General features: G+C 49.6%; 1 protein-coding gene across 1 annotated transcript in view; it reads left to right on the top strand.

The window, feature by feature from the left end:
- The window catches only part of LOC115468956 (protein phosphatase 1 regulatory subunit 12A-like), a 489,777-nt gene that overhangs the window by 278,544 nt on the left and 191,088 nt on the right, over positions 1 to 20,145 (top strand). Inside the window, 1 exon segment of the mRNA XM_030201143.1 lies at positions 12,443 to 12,634. Within this exon segment, the coding sequence (XP_030057003.1) occupies positions 12,443 to 12,634 (192 nt within the window).

Raw genomic sequence — 20,145 nt, 5'->3', positions numbered from 1 at the left:
ACATTGGTGCACTGATCGTGCCATTTCTTCATTTAGTTAATCTCTGGCGCAGATTCTGGCATTCTTACAGGAAGGTTTTAGGAAAGCATTAACTCTTAATTCTCTTAAGGTTCAGGTTGCTTCCCTTGTTTGTTTCCAAGGGTGTCTTCAGAATTCTTCCTTGGGGGTTCTTCTGTATGTGGTTAGATTCCTCAAAGGAGTCTGCCCCATAAGCCTATTTGTCCGGAGTGGAGTCTGAATTTGATACTGGATGCTCTGCAAAAATCTCCCTTCAAGCCTATCCAAAAGGCCTTGCAGAAGGACCTCTTCCGAAGGCTACTGAAAACAGATCTTTTCAAGAAGGCATACCATCAACATCCATCTTAAATACTAAACAATACCATTATATACGATCTATACAAAACCGAACTTTTATCGCCTGATTGCTTAACCTCTTTGCTTCTAATGATCAAGCACTACCACTTTAAACCTTATGTCGAATAGGGTCTCTCTATAGCCGATGACCTAATGTATGTTACAACCCAATTTATTACTCAGGAACCTTCTTGCAGTACCATAATGTATTCTTCTTTACCATGTATGTACGCACATGGTATATATATATACCATGATCTGTTCCATATATATTATGTTCCATGTATGTTACCATGAATGTAATTATGTTAACCGGAAATGGCAACCGCCATTATGGCAAATGTAAGCCACATTGAGCCTGCAAATTGGTGGGGAAATGTGGGATACAAATGCTATAAATAAATAAATAAAGACTGTTTTTTCTGGTGACCATGTCTTTGACCAGGTTCGTTTCTGAGCTTCAAGTGTTATCCTGTAGAGACCCGTTTCTCTGTTTTTTTTGAAGGCTGGGGTTACCAACTGGACAGCTTCCTTTCTTCCCAAGGTAGTTTCCTCCTTTCATATCAATCAACCAATTTATATACCGTCCTTTCTTAGGGAGGATTACAGCACAGAATTTGACTGCGCTTCATGGGTGCTCATAGGGCCCTTCTCTGTAATCTGGAGGTTACCAATGATTTTCGATGCTCGGACCATCTTTTTCTCCTAATTTATGGTTTTCAGAAGGGAATAACTTTCACAAATCTCTGAAGACACACTTCTTCAACAAGGCCTACAACGAGAACCAACAGCTTCACTGATCCACTTTACCAACCCAACCAGTTATGAAAATCCACTTCTACAATTACCCGCCTAATCACTTCCTCTTTCTTCCCTTACTTAATCTCTGCACACTACTAACTGTATCTGATATTCTGGAATGACAATGTCATAACAAAACTATGTAAGCCACATTGAGCCTGCAAATAGGTGGGATAATGTGGGATACAAATGCAATAAATAATAATAATGAAAGCCTCTAAAGCTACTGTTGCCTGTTGGCTTAAGGAGGCAATTTCATCCTCCTGGATTGTGTCGGGAAAGAAGGCACCTCTGCATATTAAGGCTCATTTTACCAGAGTGCTGTCTGCTTTGTTTGCTGAGGTTCAAACTATTTCAGTTGATATTTATCGTTCAGCTATGTGGTCCTCTTGTCACACCTTTTTAAGACATTATCACTTGAATATTTTCTCTAGAGCAGAGGCGTTCTTCGAAACGTTGATGCTTTTGGGAGGGGTTTCTGTGAACCACCCAATTTGAGGACTACTTTTTTACATCCTACAAGTCTGGACTGATCCTTAGGATGTAATGGAAGGAAAAATTAGTGCTTACCTACTAATTTTTCTTTACTTTAGTCCCAGAGAATCAGTCCAGAACCTGCCCTTCTCAGTATGTTGCTGTTGCTATCTCGTTTTTTTCACAGTTTGTAGGCACTAAGTTACATCTTGTTTCTGAGTATATCTGTATTCTCCGAGGACAAGCAAGGCTGCTTGTTCTCATGATTGGGTGACGTCCACGGCAGCCCCAGGAACGGAAATCTTCCTAGCAACAAAAGTTTGCTAGAGTGCGCGGGCGAGGCCATCTTCCCGCCCATCATCGCGAGAGCCCCGCTTCAGTTCTTTTTTCTCCGCGGTAGAGAGTAGCTGCTTACGATCTCTCTCTGTGCCCCTGAAAGAGCCATCGCGCTAATTTTTTGGCTTTTCTTTACTTTTTCTTTCCAATTCAAGTTGTTTCCTTTAAAAAAAAAAAAAAAGAAAAGCCTTTATTTTTTAGTTTTAGGTCCTATTAAGTTTTCTTTCGCTTCCAACGCGGCGCTCTTAGGCCGTGCATACGCGTTTCTCCTTTTTTGTGCCTTTATTTTTGCCACAATCGAGATTTTTGATTTCACTGCCGCTATTTTTCTGTCCATGTCATCGAGGACGCCCAGTGGCTTCAAGAAGTGTACTCGGTGCAACCGGGCGATCTCGGGTACTGACCCTCACGCATGGTGTCTTCAGTGCCTTAGGCCCGACCATCACTCAGACGCATGTAAGTTGTGTCTTAGCTTAAAAAAGCGGACACAGGCATCGAGACAAGCTCAGCGGAACCGACTTTTTGGAGCTTCGCCCGGTTGTTCGACGTTGACATCGGTATTGGCACCGAAGATAGCATCGACTTCGAGAGCGCAGGTAATGGCTGTCTGGACACCACACGCTGGGAGCAGTGAGCCGTTGAGTGGGTCTCCACCTGCCTCGAAGACTCCTGCTGTGCAGGCCCACTGGGACTGACCACGTCCTCCTCGTCGGAACAGAGGAGTATTGATGACGTGCATCGAGCGAAGGCGAAGAAGCATCGTCATTGGTCTCCTAAGCACGGTACCGGGAGCTCCGGGTGTCGAAGGATTCGGCACCTGTGAAGCGCTGATGCTGGGAGGAGCGCTCACCCTCCATTCAGGAAGTGTCGGTGCGTCGGTCTTCGGATAGCACAGCACCGCCTCCTCGACCTCAACAGATTCTGGACCCGGTTCCTGCACCGATCCCGCAGCCTTGCTTGTCAGCGACTCTGAACGAGCGCATCCGAGCCATTCTTCCAGGTTTGCTGGAAGGGTTGCTGCGTCAGCCTGTTCCGGTGCCGGGGGTGCTTGTGAGTTCGGCACCGTTAATGGAAGCGGCAGCTGGCTCTGTGGTGAGGTCTCCGACGCTGGTACCGCTTGCGGCATCGGCGTCGGCTGCCACCCATGTAGAATCCCCGTAGACATAGATGGAGGGAACTTCATCGCCGCTGGCACGGCAGTCGACTTCTCGACATCGCCATCGGGGACATGGTTCCTCGGCATCGAGACGGGCCCGGTTTCGAACTGCAGTTCAGGAACTCTTGTCCGATACCGAGGAGGATGCCTCATGGGATGAGGGAGAAGATCCCAGACATTTCCCTTCTCAGGAGTCTTGTGGTCTTCCCTCTGATCCAACTCCTTCACCAGAAAGGAAGCTTTCTCCTCCGGAGAGTCTTTCTTTCTCTTCCTTTGTCCGGGAAATGTCTATGGCTATTCCCTTCCCTGTGGTTACTGAGGAGGAGCCCAAGACTGAGATGCTCGAGGTCCTTGACTATCCTTCGCCACCTACGTAATCATCCACTGTTCCTCTGCATAATGTCCTTAAAGAGACATTGCTGAAGAACTGGAAGAAACCACTAACTAATCCCACCATCCCCAAAAAAGCTGAGTCCCAATATCGGATTCATGGAGAACCTGAGTTGATGAGGTCGCAGTTACCTTACGACTCTAAGATTGTGGATTTCGCTCTCATGAGGGCCAGGAGTACTAGGGATTTCGCCTCGGCGCCCCCGGGGCGGGAATCTAGAACTCCTGACTCGTTTGGGAGAAAGGCCTATCAGTCCTCTATGCTCGTGTCCAAGATTCATTTCTACCAGTTCTACACGAGCGTTCACTTGCGGAACAATGTGAAGCAACTGGCGGAGCTGGTTTATCAGCTCCCTTCGGAGCAGGCCAGGCCTTTTCAGGAGGTGGTCAGGCAGCTGAAGGCGTGTCGTAAATTCATATCCAGGGTTGCTTACAACTCTTTTGATGTTGCATCTAGGGCTGCTACTCAGGGTATAGTGATGCGCAGTCTGTCATGGCTGCGTGCCTCTGACCTGGATAATCGAGTCCAGCAGCGGATTGCCGGGGGGATAATATGTTTGACGAGAAAGTCAAGCAGGTGATCGAACAGCTCCACCAGCGGGAAACCGCTATGGACAATCTCTCCCACCGGGCGCCTTCAGCTTCTATCTCATCAGGTAAATGTTTTTTTCTGGGGAAGGAGTGTTCCCTACGCCTACAATAGGCGTAGGTACAATCCTCCTTCCTGTCAGCCTTCTCAGGCTCAGCCCCAGCGCGCTCATTCTCGTCAACAGTGTGCGCCAAGACAGGCCCCTGCAGCTCCCCAGCAAAAGCAAGGGACGGGCTTTTGACTGGCTCCAGGCGAGCATAGCCGCAATAAAAGTGTCCATGCCGGACGATCTACCGGTCGGGGGGAGGTTAAAATTTTTTCACCAAAGGTGGCCTCTTGTAACCTCCGATCAGTGGGTTCTTCAAATAGTCCAGTTAGGATACTTCCTCAATTTGATCTCCAAACCTCCAAATTGCCCACCGGGAGCTCAGTCCTTCAACTTCCAGCACAAGCAGGTAATTGCAGAGGAACTCTCCGCCCTTCTCAGCGCCAATGCAGTTGAGCCCATTCCACCAGGGTCGGAAGGGCTGGGATTCTTTTCCAGGTACTTCCTCGTGCAAAAGAAAACAGGGGGGGATGCGTCCCATCCTAGACCTAAGGGCCCTGAACAAATACCTGGTCCGAGAAAAGTTCAGGATGCTTTCCCTGGGCACCCTTCTTCCCATGATTCAGGAAAACGATTGGTTATGTTCTTTGGACTTAAAGGATGCTTATACACACATCCCGATACTCCCAGCTCACAGGAAGTATCTTCGATTCCGTCTGGGAGCGCAGCACTTTCAGTATTGTGTGCTGCCCTTTGGTCTCGCCTCTGCACCCAGGGTATTTACCAAATGCCTGGTGGTAGTTGCAGCGTCGCTACACAGACTAGGAGTGCATGTCTTCCCTTATCTTGACGATTGGATGGTGAAGAACACCTCAGAGGCAGCAGCTCTACAGTCCATGCAGATGACTATTCAACTACTGGAGCTACTCGGGTTTGTTATAAATTACCCCAAGTACGATCTTCTTCCTGTTCAAAGACTGGAATTTATTGGAGCTCTGCTGGATTCACAAACGGCTCGCGCCTATCTTCCTGAGATGAGAGCAGACAATCTTCTGTCTCTAGTTTCCATTGCCAGAGCATCTTAGTGGATCACAGCTCGGCAGATGTTGAGATTTCTGGGCCATATGGCCTCCACAGTTCAGTTGACACCCATGGCCCGTCTTCACATGAGATCTGCTCAATGGACCCTAGCTTCCCAGTGGTATCAAGCTGCAGGGAATCTAGAGGAAGCGATCCAGCTGTCCACCGAATTTCACAATTCCCTTCAGTGGAGGACAATTCGATCCAATTTGACCTTGGGACGTCCCTTTCAAATTCCTCAGCCTCAAAGTGCTGACAACGGATGCATCCCTTCTGGGGTGGGGAGCTCATGTAGATGGGCTTCACACTCAAGGAGCTTGGTCCCTCCAGGAATCAGGTCTTCAGGAACGCTCTAAAGGCTTTCAGAGATCGGCTGTCCAATCAAATTATTCAAATTCAGACAGACAATCAGGTTGCCATGTACTACATCAAGCAGGGGGGCACCGGATCTCGCCCCCTGTGTCGGGAAGCCATCCAGATGTGGCTTTGGGCTCGCCGTCATGGCATGTTTCTCCAAGCCACGTATCTGGCAGGCGTAAACAACAGTTTGTCCGACAGGTTGAGCAGGAACATGCACTACTATTACTACTACTACTATTTAGTATTTCTATAGCGCTACAAGGCATATGCAGCGCTGCACAAACATAGAAGAAAGACAGTCCCTGCTCAAAGAGCTTACAATCTAATAGACAAAAAATAAATAAAGTAAGCAAATCAAATCAATTAATGTGAACGGGAAGGAAGAGAGGAGGGTAGGTGGAGGCGAGTGGTTACAAGTGGTTACTAGTCAAAAGCAATGTTAAAGAGGTGGGCTTTCAGTCTAGATTTAAAGGTGGCCAAGGATGGGGCAAGACGTAGGGGCTCAGGAAGTTTATTCCAGGCGTAGGGTGCAGCGAGACAGAAGGCGCGAAGTCTGGAGTTGGCAGTAGTGGAGAAGGGAACAGATAAGAAGGATTTATCCATGGAGCGGAGTGCACGGGAAGGGGTGTAGGGAAGGACGAGTGTGGAGAGATACTGGGGAGCAGCAGAGTGAATACATTTATAGGTTAGTAGAAGAAGTTTGAACAGGATGCGAAAACGGATAGGGAGCCAGTGAAGGGTCTTGAGGAGAGGGGTAGTATGAGTAAAGCGACCCTGGCGGAAGATGAGACGGGCAGCAGAGTTTTGAACCGACTGGAGAGGGGAGAGGTGACTAAGTGGGAGGCCAGCAAGAAGCAGATTGCAGTAGTCTAAACGAGAGGTGACAAGGGTGTGGATGAGGGTTTTGGTAGAGTGCTCGGAAAGAAAGGGGCGGATTTTACGGATGTTGTAAAGAAAGAAACGACAGGTCTTGGCGGTCTGCTGGATATGAGCAGAGAAGGAGAGAGAAGAGTCAAAGATGACCCCAAGGTTTCGAGCTGAGGAGACAGGGAGAATGAGAGAGCCATCAACAGAAATAGAAAACGGGGGGAGCGGGGAGGTGGGTTTGGGGGGGAAAATGAGAAGCTCGGTTTTGGTCATATTTAATTTCAGGTGGCGTTGAGACATCCAGACAGCAATGTCAGACAAGCACGCTGAAACTTTGGTTTGGATGCAAGGTGAGATATCAGGGGTAGAAAGGTAGATTTGGGAGTCATCAGCATAGAGATGGTAGGAAAAGCCATGGGATGAGATTAATGAACCAAGGGAAGAAGTGTAGATAGAAAAGAGGAGGGGACCAAGAACAGAACCCTGAGGTACGCCGACAGGCAGAGGGATAGAAGTAGAAGAGGATCCACCAGAGTGAACACTAAATGTGCGGAGGGAGAGGTAGGAAGAGAACCAGGAAAGGACAGAGCCCTGGAATCCAAGTGAGGACAGGGTATCGAGAAGTATGCTGTGATCGACAGTGTCAAAAGCAGCGGAAAGATCAAGAAGAATGAGGATGGAATATTGACCTCTGGTTTTAGCCAGTAATAGGTCATTGGAGACTTTAGTAAGCGCAGTTTCGGTTGAGTGGAGAGGGCGAAAACCAGATTGTAATGGGTCAAGAATAGCATGTGAGGAGAGAAAATCAAGGCAGCGGCGGTGAACAGCACGCTCAAGTAATTTGGAGAGAAAAGGAAGGAGGGAGATGGGTCGGTAATTAGAGGGACAAGTAGGGTCAAGTGAAGGCTTCTTAAGGAGAGGTGTGACCACAGCATGTTTAAAGGCAGCAGGGACAGTCGCAGTGGAAAGTGAGAGGTTGAGAATGTGACAGATAAAAGGAATAAGAGTAGGAGAGATGGCATTAAGAAGGTGGGTAGGAATGGGATCAGAGGAACAGGTGGTACATTTTGAGGAAGAAAGGAGAAGTGTAGTTTCCTCAATAGTAACTTCAGGAAAGGAGGAAAGGGAATGAGGGGAAGGAGAGAGAGGGGGACGGACTAGTGGAGGAGAGGTGGTGAGGTAGAGAAAGCAAGGTTTATCTTTTGAACCTTGTTGTGAAAGAATTCAGCAAGGGTCTGAGGAGATAATGAAGGGGGAGTTGGGGGAGGGCGCACCTTGAGGAGAGAGTTCAATGTGGTGAAGAGAAGTCGAGGATTAGAGCCAAGAGAGTTGGTCAGTTGGATATAATAATCCTGTTTGGCACGTAAAAGAGCAGATTGGAAGGAGGTCAGCATGAACTTAAAGTGTAAGAAATCAGCAAGGGCCCGAGATTTCCGCCAGAGGCGTTCGGCGGAGCGGGTACAGGAACGTAGGTAGCGGATATTAGAAGTCAGCCAAGGTTGGGGTTTTGTACGCCTTACAGGGCGGGTCATCAAAGGTGCAAGAGTGTCTAAGGCAGAGGATAGAGTATTGTTGTAAGAAGAAACAGCCTCGTTGACAGACGTGGATGGTGCCACAGTAGAGAGGAGGTTAGAAACATGGGAGGATAGAGATGAAGGGTCAATATCATGAAGATTCCTAGATAAATTAGATAGGATAGGATGGAACTGGGAGGGGGGAGATTTAAGTGTGAAAGTTATAAGATGGTGATCAGAGGAGGGATGATCAGAGGCAAGGAAACTAGAAGGTGAACAGTTGGAGGAGAAGATGAGATCAAGACAGTGACCATTTTGATGAGTGGGGGAGGTGGAGCATAGTTGGAGATTAAAGGACGACGTTAAAGCGAGTAACTTGGAAATAGAAGAGTTGGAAGGATCATTAGCAGGAATATTAAAGTCACCAAGGATGAGAGAGGGGGAGGAAGGATCATGGAAGAAGGCAAGCTAGGCGTCAAAGTCACTGAGAAAGGATGAAAGGGACTTACCAGGGGGACGATAAATGACCGCTATTCGAAGAGGCAGAGGAGAGAAAAGGCGGATAGAGTGGACTTCAAAGGAGGAAAAACAGTGAGATTGAGGTGGAAGAAGGGGTTGAAATCTGGAGGAGGGAGAGAGAAGTAGTCCAACACCGCCCCCACGGCCAGCAGGGCGAGGAGTATGTGAAAATAGATAACCGCCATGGCACAGGGCTGCGACTGAAGCAGAGTCATCAGGGCAGAGCCAGGTTTCTGTTATGGCGAGCAGATGGAGGTGACGCGAGATAAAGAGGTCCTGGATATAGGGGAGTTTGTTACAGATAGAGCGGGCATTCCATAGGGCGCAAGAGAAGGGCAGAGAAGTGGAGGGGAGTAGAGGAATAGAGATGAGGTTAGAGAGGTCACGGTGAGATCTGTAGAGTTTGGATAATAGTTGGTGCGGAGGTCCAGGATTGGGATTGATGTCACCAGCTGAGAGTAAGAGAAGGAGTAAAAGAGAGCGGAGGAGAATAGGAGAGGTGTGGCCACGAAGGCGTCGAAGGCGAGAGGTATTTAGGTGGAATGGGGAAGGCAAAATGGAGGGAAGAAAGAGACGGAGATTAAAAGCCAAGAGGGAGGAAGAGGGTAGGAGAGAAGGTGAGGTGATGAAGTCAATGGATGGGAAGTGAGTTCCTGTAGTGGAGAGAGGTAGGGGGTGAGGGAAAAGATTAGGAAGGGACAGAGCTAGGAAGAGAATGTGAATAGGGGCCATAAACGATTAAGGTACTTTAGCAACTGGAAAAAGATTAGATAGAAAGAGAAAAATGCGCCGTTAGGCGCGCGGCACCTAGAGCAGAGGCCCTGAGTGGATTGGGGTGGACCTGGGTGTCACCCCGGAGAAGGCTGTAAGGATATGCAGATGAGCTGCAAGTCCTCCACAGCACCTGGAGGGAGCGCTGGGCACCTAGAGCGGAGGCCCTGAGTGGATCGGGGTGGACCTGGGTGTCACCCCGGAGAAGGCTGTAAGGATATGCAGATGAGCTGCAAGTCCTCCACAGCACCTGAAAGGCAGCCGGTGGTAGAGGTGGGCACCTCTCAGCTGAGGAAAGGCTTAACAGGGGTTAGGCCGAAGCCAGCATTCCTCCCCCTGAGGGTCGCCTGATCCTAGCCAAAAAGCACCTGGAAACTCTGTGCACTTGGAGAGAAGGCCCTGTGAAGATCGGGGGTGGAACTGGAGTCACCCCGGATACAGCTGTGAGGAAATGCAGAAGGGCTGCAAGTCCTCCACAGCACCTGGAGGGAGCGCTGGGCACCTAGAGCGGAGGCCCTGAGTGGATCGGGGTGGACCTGGGTGTCACCCCGGAGAAGGCTGTAAGGATATGCAGATGAGCTGCAAGTCCTCCACAGCACCTGAAAGGCAGCCGGTGGTAGAGGTGGGCACCTCTCAGCTGAGGAAAGGCTTACCAGGGGTTAGGCCGAAGCCAGCATTCCTCCCCCTGAGGGTCGCCTGATGCAACCTCACGAGTGGTCGCTCAACTCGCGCATAGTGCGCAAGATCTTCCAAACGTGGGGCACCCCCTCGGTGGATCTTTTCACCACTCAGTTCAATCACAAAATCCCTCAGTTATGTTCCAGGCTTCAGGCCCATGACAGACTAGCATCAGATGCCTTTCTCCTCCATTGAGGGAAGGGCCTTCTGTATGCATATCCTCTCATACCTCTGGTGGGGAAGACTTTACTGAAACTCAGGCAAGACTACGGAACCATGATTCTGATTGCTCCTTTTTGGCTGTGTCAGATTTGGTTCCCTCTTCTTCTGGAGTTGTCCTCCGAAGAACCGTAGAGATTGGAATGTTTTCCAACCCTCATATCTCAGAACGAGGGGGTGCTTCTGCATCCCAACCTCCAGTCTCTGGCTGTCATGGCCTAGATGTTGAGGGTGTCTCCAGAGTCTTTCTTGCTTCCAGAAAAGATTCCACGAAGAGGTATTACTCTTTTAAATGGAGGAGGTTTGCTGTCTGGTGTGACAGCAAGTCCCTAGATCCTTGCTCTTGTCCCACACAGACCCTGCTTTGAATACCTTCTACACCTGTCAGAGTCTGGTCTCCGGACCAACTCCGTAAGAGTTCACCTTAGTGCGATTAGTGCTTTTCATTATCGTGTAGAGGGTAAGCCTATCTCTGGACAGCCTTTAGTTGTTCGATTCATGAAAGGTTTACTTTTGTCAAAGCCCCCTGTCAGATCTCCACCAGTGTCATGCGATCTCAACGTTGTCATCACCCAGCTGATGAAACCTCCTTTTGAGCCTCTGAATTCCTGCCATCTGAAGTATTTGACCTGGAAGGTCATTTTCTTGGTGGCTGTTACTTCAGCTCGTAGGGTCAGTGAGCTTCAAGCCCTTGGTAGTTCATACTCCTTATCTCAAGTTTAATCACAACAGAGTAGTCCTCCGCATTCACCCTAAGTTCCTGCCGAAGGTGGTGTCGGAGTTCCATCTGAACCAGTCAATTGTCTTGCCAACATTTTTTCCCCGTCCTCATACCCGCCCTGCTGAACATCAGTTGCATACATTGGACTGCAAGAGAGCATTGGCCTTTTACGTGGAGCGGATAAACCCCTTCAGACAGTCCGCCCAAATGTTTGTTTCTTTCGATCCCAACAGAAGGGGAGTCGCTGTTGGGAAATGCACCATTTCTAATTGGCTAGCAGATTGCATTTCCTTCACTTATGCCCAAGCTGGGCTGACTCTTGAGGGTCATAAGTACATAAGTAATGCCATACTGGGAAAAGACCAAGGGTCCATCGAGCCAAGCATCCTGTCCACGACAGCGGCCAATCCAGGCCAAGGGCACCTGGCAAGCTTCCCAAATGTACAGACATTCTATACATGTTATTCCTGGAATTGTGGATTTTTCCGTAGTCCATTTAGTAGCGGTTTATGGACTTGTCTTTTAGGAAACCGTCCAACCCCCGTCATGTCAGAGCTCATAGTGTTAGAGCCATGGCAGTGTCGGTGGCCCACTTGAAGTCAGCCACTATTGAAGAGATTTGCAAGGCTGTGAAGTGGTCATCAGTGCACACATTCACATCTCATTACTGCCTCCAGCAGGATACCCGACGCAACAGTCAGTTTGGGCAGTCGGTGCTGCAGAATTTGTTTGGAGTTTAGAATCGAATGCCACCCCCACCAGGCCCATTTTTATTCTGTTCCAGGCTGCACTCTCAGTTAGTTGTTCTGCTTCGTAGATCAATCCGTGTTATGTCCTCGCCGTTGTGAGGCCCAATTGACCTTCTTTGTTGTTTTGAGTGAGCCTGGGTGCTAGGGATACCCATATGTGAGAACAAGCAGCCTGCTTGTCCTCGGAGAAAGCGAAGATACATACCTGTAGCAGGTATTCTCCGAGGACAGCAGGCTGATTGTTCTCACAAACCCTCCCGCCTCCTCTTTGAAGTTGTCTTTTTTATTTGTTATTGCTTTATATTTAACTGAAGCGGGACTCTCGCGACGATGGGCAGGAAGATGGCCGCGCATGCGCAGTGCACGCACCCGCACACTCGAGGGCTCTAGCAAATTTTTGTTGCTAGAAAGATTTCTGTTCCTGGGGCTGCCATGGATGTCACCCAGTCGTGAGAACAATCAGCCTGCTGTCCGCGGAGAATACTTGCTACAGGTATGTGTCTTCGCTTTTTGCTTGTATTTTCTTGTTGAAGTTATTCCTTCAGCAATAAGGAGGCAGGAATTCCACACCGTTTCCTTTTATCTTTACTGTTTGGATTTTAAATACTGGCTGAGAGCAGATGCACAATAGCCTTAAAGGCAGAGATCTGCTGTACTCTCTATCTCCACCTGCAGGTAGATTGGCATAACCCAGAAATCTGGAATGATTCTTTGAGACTAAAGGAAAGTAGATAGGGACTAATCTTTCCATTTCTTATAATTGGCATGGCGATACCATTAGGCAGCAATGCTAATTTGTATCTTTTTCTACCTTGCAGGGACTCTGTTTCACAGCAGGTGCGTGGTGGTTCCTACACAAGGCAGCGCCAGGGTGGGGAAAGCAGCGATATCACAGGTAGCTTGAGCCGCACTTCCTCGTACACCAGGAGGTTTGGTGAATCGGATGGAGGAAAGAAAGAGCTGGGCCAGTCCAGTGATGCCACAGTAACTGGACCCACTTACCTAAGGAGGTAAGAAGTGCTATCCTTTGAAGGGGCCCAGAATAAGAGCTAGCTGCAGTAAACAGAGGGGAAGTACTACAGCAGTGTATTAACCTGGAGAGAAGCCATTCCTCCAGGCCAGGACTGTTTGTGCAGAAAGAAGAGAAAAAGACTGTAGATAATGAGTGTATGAAATTTAAGTGAAGCTATGAAATCTTGGAGCAAAATTATGAGTTGAGAAATTTGCTGAAGCTCTTTTCCCCTTTAATTGTTTATCACACCTTGTCTTAGTTATGAACACACATTTTGTTTCTCCATCACACCCACTCTCTAAAAACCACTCAGCCAGCTGCCAGCTTTGCAGATTAGCTATCACTCATTGAACTTGCCCTGGCCCACCGTTTTGGTGAAAAACCCTTTATTCCATTTAGAACAGAGGTTTTCAACCCAGTCCTCATGGCACACCCAGCCACTCGAGGTTTTCAGGAAATCCCCATTGAATTTAATGGGGATATCCTGAAAACCCAGACTGGCTGGGTGTGCCCAAGGACTGGGTTGAAAACTCTTACGTTAGAATCTTGACGTTGACCCTAAGCAGCAGGGTATTCTGGGAATGTGGTGATATTGCATCAGCAGAGGATGAAATGGTGTGGTGGGGTCTTCTGGAAATGGGGTGGCAGAGGAAAGGACTGTGATATGTACTGATTTTAGAACACAAGAGAGTTAAGACTATAGGTTTGGTGTTACATGGTGAAATCTTGAAGAAAGGAATCTGGCGAGCAGGGGTTAATATAGAATGGGAATCTCAGATCGTGTGCTGTGGTAATAGGGATTCTTCAACATTTTGGATTAGAATCCTGTGTACCTCTGACACGTCTAAGGACAGCCTTGAGGGCAAATGTGTTATGTATTGACTGCTGGAATGAGCTTGTTGGGTTCATGGAGTGCAAGGGTGTCTTCCTTAAACTGCTTGTGTTTGTCTTAGACAGTACTTCTTGGGTTTGTAGTTGTTTTACTTCTCTTCCTGAAGGAGGAGTTATAAAAGTGCTGGGATGCCTGTTTGGTTCTTGCCTTTCAGTTTATGTATGAAATCACTATTTCTCTTGGGCTGTATTCTGGTGGCATTAGTACTTTCCCACATTCCTGAGAAGAGACTCGTTTATCCAAGATTACCTGACTTTGCTTTATCGCTTGTGCGTGCATGAGTATTCTTGTGCAGTGATCTTTAACAGCCCCAGTACTTTTGCAAGTGTGTGTGTTTTTGGCAGTACTGCACTTGATCTGCATTAGTTTTGAAGCATTCTTCAGGTCGCTGTGGCTGAATGGCTATACTGCTTTATTGCACATGGTTTTGCATATGCTGCATTCAGAGAACCTGCTTATGTAATTATTGGGCCTGGCCCATAAGAGTGAAAGATATGCAGGTTGTGATATTGCAGGTTGCTATGTCTGTATTAGCATATTACTCTGGCTTGCACTGTTCTTTTTTTTGTTTTGTTTTGTTTTGTTTTTGGCATGCTTGCATTGACTTTGTGCTTTGTGTGCAGTAACTCCTATCTGATAGCTGTGGGACGTGTTAACAGTTCACAGGACTTATCCCCGAATCCAACCACCTTCCGTCAGTTTTAGCCCCATAAAATCTTTTCCAGCCAGGGAGGGGGGAGATCAATTATCATCCGCAGGTATATCTCCTGGGACTGTCTTATCCTTCTCACCTTCTTTTCTTTAACTTCCACCCCTTTTGCCCACTCCCTGTTGGCCTTCTCACCTCCCCTCTCATTTATTCTTTCTCTCCCTAGGAGTAGCCTAATGGTTAGTGCAATGGCCTGAGAACCAGAGGAACTGGGTTCGATTCCCAGTGCAGCTCCTCTTGACTCTGTGCAAGTCACTTAACCCTCTGTTGCCTCAGGTACAAAATAAGTACCTGTATACAATATGTAAACCACTTTGATTTTAACCACAGAAAGGCAGTATATCAGATCCCATCCCATCCCTTTTCCTTTCACCTCCAGGTAGAGATTTTTTCCTGTTCATAGGCGCTTTATTACAAGAATTTTATACTGCTTCTGCGGTATACCTTTTGTGCTTCTAGCTGCCTCTTTTACAACCTTCATACCTCCTGTTTATATTTGCAAACCCATATTTGATACACAGAAACATTGGTCTTTTTTTGTCATCATTTTCAAACAGCCTATCTCTGAAACCCCTTCTTACTCAGAGATCCTCTCTGCTTAACTTGTGTTTTCTTGACTTCTGATATTGTCTGCATCTCTACCTCCTCTATGGTGGTGTTCTACTTGTCCGCTTCCCTTTTTGTGAAATATTTCTTAGAGATCTCTTGATCCTGCCCTCTTTCACCCTCATCCCATAACCCTTTGTTCCATAGTGCATTTTCCATTGAAAAAAAGCCTGGCTCTGTGTTTTTATATCTTGGAGATATTTAAATGTCTCTTTTAATTTTCCCCTTTCTGCTTCTCTTTCAGAATGTATATGTTTAGATCTTTAATTCTGTGGTAGACTGCTGGTCAGAGGCACATAATTGTATGCTTGCATACTCACACCTGCACCAAGGCTGCCAACTACATAATTGTATGCTTGCATACTCACACCTGCACCAAGGCTGCCAACTGGATCCAGGTTCGCAGGATAGGGTTGATCCAGTCCTGGGTTTACCCCTGTGCATGCTGGGACTTGTAATCTTGCTTCTCCGAGGACAAGCAGGCTGCTTGTTCTCACGACTGGGTTGACGTCCATGGCAGCCCCTGAAACCGGAAGAAAAAATCTCGCGGGAGGTCCCGCACACGGGGCACACCCACCGCGCATGCACGGCCGTCTTCCCGCCCGTGCGCGACCGTTCCCGCTCAGTTTTTTCGCTTTCCACACTGTAGAGAGACGTGTCTTCGTCCCTCTCCGTGTCAGCCCCAGAAAACCGATTTGCGGCCTAGTCCGCAATTTTCTTTATTGTCGTGTGTCCCCTTTAAAAAAAAAAAAAGAGGGCTTTTCCTTTCCTTTTCGTCGAGTTTCTCCGTTTGTTTCGCCTCGTTGCGGCCTTGTGGCCGCGCGTCCGTTCTTTATTTTGTGGTGTGCCCTTTTACCGCCACCATCGACAATTTTGACCTCGCCGACGCGATTTTTCCGTCGGTGTCCTCGAAGGTCCCGAGCGGATTCAAAAAGTGTGGTCGGTGCAGCCGGCAGATCTCGCAGACGGATCCTCACGCTTGGTGTCTCCAGTGCCTCGGCCCGGAGCATAATTCCAAGGCATGCACCTTGTGTCTTGGCTTGAGAAAGCGGACGCAGGTGGCGAGGCAAGTTCTTCGGGATCATCTTTTTGGAACTTGCACCGGCCCTTCAATGTTGACCTCGGCGGCATCGGTGTCGACGGCCGGGTCTTTGGTACCACTACCGATGTCGATGTCTTCGACGCCGACTATGGCACCGACTCCAGGAGTACAGGTTCCCTTGGCCCGACGACCTGACGGCGGCGGTGAGCGACCGCGTGGGCAGTCCGCCCTGGCCACTCCCGCTGCTCAGGGCCATCAGGACTGAACCCTGTCGGATCCGACCCCCAGAGGGCGCGGAGACTCCACCTCCTCCTCGTCCATGCTGCAGAGCGCCGATGATGGGCATCGAAAGAAAGCTGCAAAGAAGCACCGTCATCAGTCGCCCACGGCGCATGGGACTGGAAGCTCCGGGACGTCGAGAGAAGACTCGATCCCTAAGAAGCGCCAACGCCGGGAGGAGCGCTCCCCCTCTATCGAAGAGGTGTCGATGCGCAGGTCGTTGGGTACCCCGGTACCGTCTCCTGGACCCAGGCAGCTTCCAGCACCGACGCCTGCACCGGCCCCCAGCCTCTCCCGACAGCGGGCCTGGACGTGCCTCCGAGCCATCCTCCCAGGGATTGTTTATTTTCTCAGAATCTGCCTTTGCTAATCAGGCAGCGGAAGCAGAGGCCCGTCTCATCTCTCTGGGCAAAGTTACATATGCCCTCCAAATATCTAGCTTTCCCAACCTTGAATCTGCTCATGACAGGCTTACACCGTCAGGCAGTATGGACCCTTGTAATTAGAAAGGAACCCAGTATGTAGTAGATATAATAAGATAGTTTATTACAATCTTACCAATGGTAATACAGGTAGGTTAAGCATTCACATAATGGGGCAGCATATCATGGCACGTCCTTTCTCTCTAGCCTTCTGGAGTCTTCCTTCTCTGGTCTTCTTCTCCTCTCGTCTCCTTCTTCTTCTCGTCTTGTCTGAACTAATACACCTCAAACTGCTGCTTATATACAATTTTGGCCCTGTTCATTTCAATGGACCCCAGCTGTCTCAACAGGGCTCTTGGTTCTTATCAGTTGATCAGAATGACTTCACATACTATCAAGCTCTAAGTATAAACAAGATATGCTCAGAGCGCATCTTATTAGATGACTTTGCATTTTCCCCAAACTTTCCCTAGCCCCCCCTTTGGATGTTCTCACCCGGGGTGCAGCTGACCCAGCACTATCTCTACATAACCATAGCAACCCTTGCTTATGACGTCTTGAAGGTGCCAATCTCAGGATTGTTTATAGAGTAGATTGCCCCCACCCTTGCCAGCTCTCAATTACCTCATCTCAGTACTTGTCACAGTGAAATGTAACTGTGTCAAAGGTGATCTCTGATTTTTACAAGCTAGCTCTCTTTTATATCAGAGATGATTTTGATTTTAAGAAGCCTAGCTCTTATTATGAGCCATTGGCCTGTATTTTACTGAGAGCAAGGGCTAGCATAACTCTTCAGGATCCTGGAGGGGCTGATGCGCCAGGCCTTGCTGGCACCGGGGGTGCTTGTGCCCACGGTGCTGTTGATGGAAGCGCTGGCTGGCTCTGGCCCTGTGATGCGGTCTTCTCGATCGTCACTCAGGTGGAATCCCCGTCGACGTCGATGGAGGGAGCTTCGTCCCTGCCGGCGCGGGAGTCCACCTCTCGATACCATCATCAAGGACGTGGTTCCTCAGGGTCGAGACGGGCCCGGTTGCGGTCTGAGCTGAGAGAGCTCATATCCGACACCGAAGAGGAGGCCTTGTGGGGGGAAGAGGAAGACCCCAGATATTTCTCCTCCGAGGAGTCTGCGGGTCTTCCCTCCGACCCCACGCCTTCACCGGAGAGGAAGCTCTCGCCTCCAGAGAGCCTCTCCTTCGCCTCTTTTGTCCGGGACATGTCTATTAGCATTCCCTTCCCAGTGGTCACCATGGATGAGCCGAGGGCTGAGATGCTCGAAGTCCTCGACTATCCATCACCACCTAGAGAGTCTTCCACGGTACCGTTGCACAGTGTCCTCAAGGAGACACTGCTTCGGAACTGGTTGAATCCTTTATCTAATCCCACCATCCCTAAGCAAGCGGAGTCCCAATACAGAGTCCACACAGACCCAGAGTTGATGCGGCCTCAGCTGCCACATGACTCAGCGGTCGTGGACTCTGCTCTCAAAAGGGCAAGGAGTTCGAGGGAAACCGCCTCGGCGCCCCCAGGGCGGGAGTCTCGCACTCTGGACTCGTTTGGGAGGAAGGCCTACCATTCTTCCATGCTCGTGACCAGGATCCAATCATACCAGCTCTACACGAGCATCCACATGCGGAACAATGTGAGGCAACTGGCGGACCTGGTTGACAAGCTCCCCCCGGAGCAGTCCAGGCCCTTTCAGGAGGTGGTCAGGCAGCTGAAGGCGTGCAGAAAATTCCTGTCCAGGGGTATTTGACACCTTTGATGTGGCATCCAGAGCTGCGGCCCAGGGTATAGTGATGCGCAGACTCTCATGGCTGCGTGCCTCTGACCTGGACAACCGCACCCAGCAAAGGCGAGAAGGTCGAGCAGTTGGTGGACCAACTACACCAGCGGGAAACCGCTCTCGACAAGCTCTCCCACCGGGCGCCTTCAGCATCCGCCCCCACTGGTGGACGTTTTTCCCGGACCAGGCAGACTGCACCTTACGCTTACAGCAAGCGTAGGTACAACCAACTGGCCCGAAAGCCTCCTCAGGCACAGGGACAGTCCCAGCGTGCTCGTTCCTGTCAACAGCGTGCGCCTAAGCAGCCCCCTGCGCCTCCACAGCAAAAGCAGGGGACAGGCTTTTGATTGGATCCATGGGAACATAGCCGCCATCAAAGTAGCCGTGCCGGACGGCCTGCCGGTCAGGGGGAGGTTGACAGTTTTTCACCAAAGGTGGCCTCTCATAACTTCCGACCAGTGGGTTCTCCAAATAGTGCGGTGCGGATACACCCTAAATTTGGTCTCCACCCCACCAAATTGTCCACCGGGAGCTCAATCCTTCAGCTCCCACCACAAGCAGGTACTTGCAGAGGAACTCTCCGCCCTTCTCAGCGCCAATGCGGTCGAGCCCGTGCCACCCGGGCAGGAAGGGCAGGGATTCTATTCCAGGTACTTCCTTGTGGAAAAGAAAACAGGGGGGATGCGCCCCATCCTGAGAGGCCTGAACAGGTATCTGGTGCGAGAAAAGTTCAGGATGCTTTACTTGGGCACCCTTCTCCCCATGATTCAGAAGGACGATTGGCTTTGTTCCCTGGATTTAAAGGATGCTTATACTTACATCCCGATACTGCCAGCTTACAGACAGTATCTGAGATTCCATCTGGGGACACATCACTTCCCGTATTGTGTGCTGCCCTTTGGGCTTGCCTCTGCACCACGGGTGTTTACGAAGTGTCTCGTGGTGGTTGCGGCGTACCTGCGCAAGCTGGGGGTACACGTGTTCCTGTATCTCGACGATTGGCTGGTGAAGAGCACCTCAGAGGCAGGAGCTCTTCGGTCCATGCAGTGCACTATTCAACTACTGGAGCTGCTGGGGTTTGTGATAAATTACCCGAAGTCCCATCTCCAACCAGTCCAATCTCTGGAATTCATAGGAGCTCTGCTGAATTCACAGACTGCTCAGGCCTATCTTCCCGAGGCGAGGGCTCAGAACCTTCTGTCCCTCGCTTCCCAGGCCAGAGCGTCCCAGCAGCTCACAGCTCGGCAGATGTTGAGACTCCTGGGCCATATGGCCTCTACAGTCCATGTGACTCCCATGGCTCGTCTTCACATGAGATCAGCTCAATGGACCCTAGCTTCCCAGTGGTGCCAAGCCACAGGGAATCTGGAAGATGTCATCTGCCTGCCCACCAGTTGTCGCAATTCGCTGTGCTGGTGGACGATTCGGACCAATTTGACCCTGGGATGCCCGTTCCAAATTCCTCAGCCGCAAAAAGTGCTGACGACGGATGCATCTCTCCTGGGGTGGGGAGCTCATGTCGATGGGCTCCACACCCAAGGGGTGTGGTCCCTCCAGGAACACGGTCTTCAGATCAATCTCCTGGAGCTCCGAGCGGTCTGGAACGCGCTGAAGGCCTTCAGGGATCGACTGTCCTTCCAAATTATCCAAATTCGGACAGACAATCAGGTTGCAATGTACTACATCAACAAGCAGGGGGGCACCGGATCTCGCCCCTTGTGTCAGGAAACCGTCAGGATGTGGCGATGGGCAGGCCAGCATGGTATGCTTCTCCAG

This window comes from Microcaecilia unicolor, chromosome 4, assembly GCF_901765095.1.
Source record: "Microcaecilia unicolor chromosome 4, aMicUni1.1, whole genome shotgun sequence".
Lineage (NCBI taxonomy): Eukaryota > Metazoa > Chordata > Amphibia > Gymnophiona > Siphonopidae > Microcaecilia > Microcaecilia unicolor.
The sequence above is the reverse complement of the archived record's forward strand: the minus strand, read 5'-3'. Positions and strand labels throughout refer to the sequence as shown.